The 6,887-nt window shown below is 33.9% G+C and overlaps 1 protein-coding gene across 1 annotated transcript; it reads left to right on the top strand.

The window, feature by feature from the left end:
- The first annotated feature begins 885 nt into the window (after positions 1-885).
- Positions 886-2,589, top strand: LOC125266080 (asialoglycoprotein receptor 1-like). Its single transcript, XM_048186549.1, has 5 exons — positions 886-1,050; positions 1,197-1,523; positions 1,912-2,042; positions 2,126-2,238; positions 2,334-2,589. The coding sequence occupies exons 1-5, from the start codon at positions 957-959 to the stop codon at positions 2,458-2,460; spliced, it is 792 nt and encodes a 263-aa protein (XP_048042506.1). The 5' UTR covers positions 886-956; the 3' UTR covers positions 2,461-2,589.
- The last annotated feature ends 4,298 nt before the right edge of the window (positions 2,590-6,887 follow it).

Consider the following 6,887-nt stretch of genomic DNA (forward strand, 5'->3'; position numbering starts at 1 on the left):
GTTTTGTCCTGCAGGTGCTGTTGATCACTGTTTTCCCTACCTTTAGTTTTTTTTTTTTGTTTATCTAACATTTTTAAGGGTTTTGTGAAACAAACTCCCATTTATACAAGAGTGGTGTGGAAATGGTGTGTGGTTAAGTTTCTTGTGTATTATATGTGTTGTATTGGAAATTGTTGGGGGGGGGGGGGGGGGGTGGTTGATTTACCACTGCCCTGTATGAACAAGTGTGGCCCGCTTTTGGAGTGAAATTATAAAGAGACAATAATTCATGTATTTAAATAAAAAATGCTTTGTTTATAGTAATTCTGCCTTAAGTATATTCATTGAACTGAATAGCCGTGTGGGGAAACCTTTAGGTCATCTGGGATCTCCTACCCAAATAAAATGGGAGTGGTGTAGTCAAGAGCAGTTTGAAATAAAAAAAAAATCTATTAGCCCCATTACATATGTAAATGCACTCTTTTGAAGTTGATGGATAGCTAACTGTGCTAGGGTTGCCAAAAGACATAGTACTAGTAGTAACAGATTTGGCCCAAAAGATCTGTCCTTTTGAAAATCATTGAATAATTTTCACTGATAAAACCATCAAACATAACCAGATCTGCTGTATGGACTTTTAATGAACCAATAAAAACCTGAACATTTCAAGATGTTTCCCAACACCAGCCACATTGAAAATGAACAAGCCCCTGAAGACTTCCTACAGATACTGAGTGATTGTGTGATAATACATACATTTGAACCTCATTTAAATGAACACAATGCACACTGTTGAAACAAATATTTTCGTGAGTTTTAAAGTTCCTTTATGCACAACACTTTCCTCAAAAACAGTTCCTTTCTGCATAAATACTGGCCATTACACGGATTGTAATGCAACGAGAATCCAAACAGATGAGGAACACAACGCAGGAGAGCTGACATTGTGACAACACCGAAACACTCCAAAAGTGTAAATGGAAATGATGACGGGAATATCAACTGATAACATCTATGAAAATGATGATGTTACAAGCGGTAAATTTGAAAAAGATTCATCTGAACTCACAGGTAATGATACACATTTCATCACACAGCATAACAGGGAAAATGGGATCAATAATGACTTAAAGATAGAAGCATTTACTCAGTTTTCACGATTTCAGTTACTCTGTGAAGTGAATAAAGAGTATAACAGGGTGTTTGTTGATCTCCAGGAGCTGAAGGTGTGAAGAACAGAAGCTCCAGAGCAGCTGCAGTGTGTTTGATGCTCCTGTGTGTTCTTCTGCTGACCGCAGTCATAGTGCTGTGTGTCATGTTCACTGGAGAGAGACAGCGGCTCATATCCAAGAATGACAACCTCACTGATGAGAGAGACCAGCTCATATCCATGTTCACTCAGGAGAGACAGAAGTTCATATCCAAGAATGACAACCTCACCAATCAGAGAGACCAGCTCATGTTCATGAATAAGAATCTGACTAGAGAGAGAGATCAGCTAAAACAGGAGAAAAGCGATCTTCAGAGGAGTCTTGATAAAATGGGTGAGTTTCTCTGGTCATTTTATAGCAGGAATATGATCTGGTTAGTATTCATAAGCAAGTGTAATTCTGGTACACATAATATGGAGCACATGAAAAGCTTCTACATACCCTAATGTAAAAACATTTAAAGTGTAAAATTTAAACTTGCCATATAGGTGAATGTAAATGTGCTATTGTATTGATTAGGGAGAATAATGGGAGCAGAAAAGGTGGATTCAAACTTGGTTTGATCACATCAGAAGTTGATTCCACTGTTATTCCACATCAACTATCTCACTTACTAAATGAGTTTTAATTTTGCCAACCAGACATTGGTGTAAATAGACACTTGTAGTTTAGAGAAGACTGAAATAAAGAGCTAGTTGAACTGGTTGTGTTTATACTGTAGATGGATGGACTTACTATCATCAGTCCAGTTTTTACTTCATTTCCTCTGGGCTGAGGAGCTGGAATGAGAGCAGAAGATACTGTAGAGACAGAGGAGCAGACCTGATCATCATCAACAACACAACAGAATTAGTGAGTGTGAGAGAGTTTGTGAGCTGATCATGTGTCTGTTGTCACTTTGTGATATTAAATGTACTGTCGTTTAATATTTTTAGGAGTTTGTGAACAGGATTTCTGGTAATATTTCTGGTAATACTGGAGTCTGGATTGGTCTGATTAAAGTGGATGGCAGATGGAAATGGGTTGATGACAACACACTGAACTCTGAGTGAGAAATCACCGATCTGATTATTATCTAATGATTCTCACAGTCAGTATCGTTTCACACAGAAAGCAGCATTCAAATCTGATCTTTATTTTCAGGTCCTGGGTGTCTCCAGATGGACAGAACTGTATTTTTTGTTATTCCACACAGTGCTATTATAGTTTATGTGATGATGTTTATAGATGCATCTGTGAGAGGAGAATTTTACCCAGTGTACTGCCCTAGAAACATCAGCTTTTCAAAATACAAATGTAACATTACAATAATTTCTTGAACTGCTGATGAAATTTAAATATATTTCAATAAATACCTGAATAGTACTTTACAAACACGCATGCATAATTAATTGGCCTATTATTGTTTTGTGTTTATTCTGTAATAAACTATCTTTAAAGTCTTTGTTTTGAATACACATATATTCTTTATTATTAATTCTAAGATACCCCCCCCCTCTCTCTCATATATATATATATATATATATATATATATATACCTTATGTGTACCTTTTCTGTCCAGTTTACAAAATGTAAACAGTAGTTCAATGCAATGAGTTAAAATATATGGGTAAAATATCTGTGGAAATCAAAACATTTTATTAATTATGGTAATTTTTTATATTATTTATTTTATATTTTATGCTTATATTTTATTCTACTTTTAATTTTAGTCAAAAATAACCATCCACTACAGTTGTTGACAAAGTAATTCTGTGTTTGGGGCTGATGTGTGTTCTTCTGCTGGTGGCCATCACAGTGCTGGAAATAAAGTTCACTAAATAACTAGCTTTCTGCAGACAACCATACACACACTACACAAGTCGTCAAATGAGTAACCTGTGACGTGATGTGTGACGCAGGACGTAGGAGTAGTGTAAACTTAGATGTCCCTCAGGGTTAAAAAAAAAGAGCTTTCCATGAAATCCTCAGATGTTTCTCTTTAAAAAATATCCTTTTAGACTTCTAATTCATGACATTACGTCCTGCGTCAGGTCAGAGTTCACTCTTCCGCTGCAAAACGATGCGTACAGTCGTCTGCCAAAAGCTAGTTATTTAATCATGAACTAATACCTTAATTAATAGTTACTGCAACATGAACTCATGATTAGTTAAGGTATGAACTAATCATGAACTAATGAAGAGTGATCCTTAACTACGACAGGAGTCATAGGGATTCATGCATGAAAACAGCAGCCTTAACTACGCGTTAATACATGTTTGATAATTAATGCATTAATTAACATTTAGGGGTAAACTAAATAAATCAGCCTCCATAAGAGTAAACAAGAAGTACTCTGAATTTGAATTAAACGTGATTTAATACTGTCATAATTTACACTGTAATATCATAATCTGCCATCTGCAGCTTTGTGACAAATAATTGCAATGGCACATGATTATTTAGCCATTAATTACATAGATCTGTCTAATCAAATGTGGAAAATAGACTAACTACCACTAATAAATTTAATTTGATCTAAACCGTTTTCTGATTTTTATAGTTCATTTATATTTAGTCACAGCTAAATAGTCATAGTTTATTCCCGGAACTAAAGTATGTAGGGTTTGTTTCTGATGTGACACACATTAGTGGCGCACGCTAGGTGTTCTCTTGGCGCGTTTGTTGTGTTGCTGGCATTTTAAACTAATAAATGTTGCCTGCTTTGGTAAACCAAATTAATAATTAAAGACATATTTACATGTATGTTTTATTGGGGTTTTCAGGAGGTTATGTGCAGTTATTAACTGTATTTGTATTTTTGTAGTTTAAATGTATATGCTTTGATTAGCATTAGCTTGTGGACGCGCGCTATTTTACATGTAAATGTACCTTATGTGTGTCTTTACAGGTATGTTTATGGCTTGCTTCAAGTCCATATATGTTTAATTATATAAATAAAAATAAAATACAAATACTTTTTATTTTAGTTTTTTGTACCGGGGTGTAAAGGAATAAGGATGGCACTCTTAGTGTTTATTCATATATTAGTTAATGATTTGTAACGTTAAGTGCATCGTGTCATGTCTTTACTTGAGGGGGCACAATCATAATTAACTCATTATTAACTAACCATATACTAACATCAACTAATGGCTTGTTAATGCATAATTATGTCATGACTTTACTTGAGGGGGCACAATCATAATTAATTCACTGTTAACTACTTACCAAATTCAGCTCATGATTATCATTACTATCAAATACACTTGTACTAACACAACTATATAAGTACTCAGCCCTGTTAAGTGATATTGTGTGACTTTTCAAAAAGTCAGAGAATGGAGGTACAGTATGATTCTGACATGATTTTCCTCCTTCAAAAACAGGATTTCTTAAAACTGTGACACCTGGGGCCAGGTGCATAAACCACTTAGACTAGTCTTAAAAGTTAAGACACTAATGTTTTTCTTGAAGAGTGGTCCTAATTTTGTTTTAAGTCTGTTACATAAAAAGGTAGATTGGTGTAATTTGAATTGGGAAAATAAGATTGATTACCCATTGGTTAACTGCAAGTTGGTCAAACTAGTTCTTAAAACACAGTCTTAAAGTTTACAGAGATCAGTAACAGTAGGCCTACTAGATTATACTACTATTTATTGTTAAATATAATTTATAATAGCCTAATGCAACGGGGCAATAATATTTGTGGGTCCTGTTAATGAAAAAAATCTTTTAACAATTAAAAAAAGGCTTACATTATTTATGTATAATATAATTCCATATTTTTCAAGTCCAGAATCATGAATATTTTATGGTGTCACCATTGTTTAATGCTTTCAGCTATCCCAATTCTAATTTCATGTTAGATTTCAGTTTTATTGTTCAGAGACACACCTAGTCAAACAAAATCAGTCCAAAAAATGGGAGGTCAAAAACATTCCAGATTTCACAAAGCACAAGGGATTCCATAAAAATAAAAGGTAACACTTTAGTTGAAGGGGTGTGCATAAGACTGACATGACGCATGTCATGAATATGAAGGAGGGTTTATGCATGTTTATGACAACTGTCATTAAGTGTCATTCGCTCAGTTATGTCATTTTTAATGCAAAGTTGACATTATCTGAGATGTCTTTGTTATGACAACTTGACATAAACCGATACAACATAACCTTTCAGTGTCTTTGTCATGACAACTTGATATTACCGGGACAAAGTAAGCTGTCATAAATCTGTCATAAACATGACATAGCAGATTAATTATAAAACTACTTAGCTTTATGGGTTAACATTACATTAAACTGTCATGTGGTTGGTTTTGACATTGGCTGTCATGAGGCCATTATAACTGTGTCATGAACATTTGTAGACACTTTTTTTTTTTTTTTCAGTGGTACAAGTTGAGTTTGTCATTAAAGTGTCATTAAGTGTTAATACTCTGTCAAATAATTTCATGAATGTTTTTCTTGACCTAAACTACAGTGGTACAAATTTAATTTGTCATTAAAGTGTCATTAAGTGTTAATACTCTGTCAAATTATTTTATAACAGTGTCATGAATATTTTTCCATTTCATAATGTTTAAGTTTCCTCTAACAGAAGGTCAGATAATAGACAATCTCAAATGTCTTAAAAAAGATGCATAGGTGTTACAGAAATAAAATCAATCAATCCAATAATAATAATAATTAAAATTGATACAATTATATTTTATTGCATTTGGAGAGCGAAATGAGAACAGTACAATGGTGGGTTAAGCCACCGTTTAGTCCATATCACTGCAAAAAAAGTTAATTACAGCATCTCACATATTTATATTTTCTTGACATGCTTTTTTAAATCATGGATAAGTCTACCTAAGACACCATCACAATGGCGTACACCTAACCAGTGGTGCCACTCTATCATTTTGAGGTGAGTTTTCAATGACTCAGGAGTACGATTTCCTCTATGACGCCATATTTCCAACTTGTAATTCTGCCATGCACGCTCAATATGCTGAGTATGAGCACCAGTCCCTGGATCAACAAAGTTTTTTTTATGGCAGACAGAATACTGACGATATCCATACTGGGAAAGCTGTCTCTTGTAGGCACGCCATTCATCCGAAAGGATTGACGTTCTGGGTCTGATATGTTGTTGAATTTGGCTTATAAGTGTTTGCCTTGTGCGGTCCTTGACGAGTCTCAGAATGGGTCTTCTGGAAATACCGTCAACCTCTAGCATCCCGAAAACCCACTGCCGTTCACGACGCCAAGTGTTGCCACATCGACCACGATGGTACTAAAAAAATAAATAAATAAAACAAGATAAATTCTTTATTTATTTATGTTTTTTTTTTTCAATCACTGGAATCCAGTCCTCTTGGAAAGTTTATAGACTGATCCTTCTTATCTGCCTTGATAATGCAAGTGCAAATGCATTTTTATTTCTTACATTTTTCCATTTTTATAATTTCATTTCCTTACAACAAAATATTGTTTCACTTTAATATTTTTCTGTATAAAAGCTGTCATATAGTACAACATAAAATATTTTGGATTGTATTGCTTTTTAATAGAACATTAGAGGAATACCATCCTACACTGATTTTAATATATTTTGTTTACAGACTTACAGTCTTAGTATAAATGAATGGTTTATTTATTTCTTAATATATTGTATGTTTTTAAATTGAACAAACAATTGTTTTTACTTTTCCCATTCATCCCAT

The sequence above is a fragment of the Megalobrama amblycephala genome, linkage group LG4 (assembly GCF_018812025.1).
Source record: "Megalobrama amblycephala isolate DHTTF-2021 linkage group LG4, ASM1881202v1, whole genome shotgun sequence".
In the NCBI taxonomy this organism is placed as follows: Eukaryota; Metazoa; Chordata; class Actinopteri; order Cypriniformes; family Xenocyprididae; genus Megalobrama; species Megalobrama amblycephala.

Bases quoted from the DNA above. Each gene is read 5' to 3' on its own strand.
- LOC125266080 (XM_048186549.1), top strand. From the start codon at position 957: ATGGAAATGATGACGGGAATATCAACTGATAACATCTATGAAAATGAT. The intron at 1,524-1,911 runs GTGAGTTTCTCT...TTTATACTGTAG, and splicing joins GAGGAGTCTTGATAAAATGG to ATGGATGGACTTACTATCAT. The intron at 2,043-2,125 runs GTGAGTGTGAGA...TAATATTTTTAG, and splicing joins TCAACAACACAACAGAATTA to GAGTTTGTGAACAGGATTTC.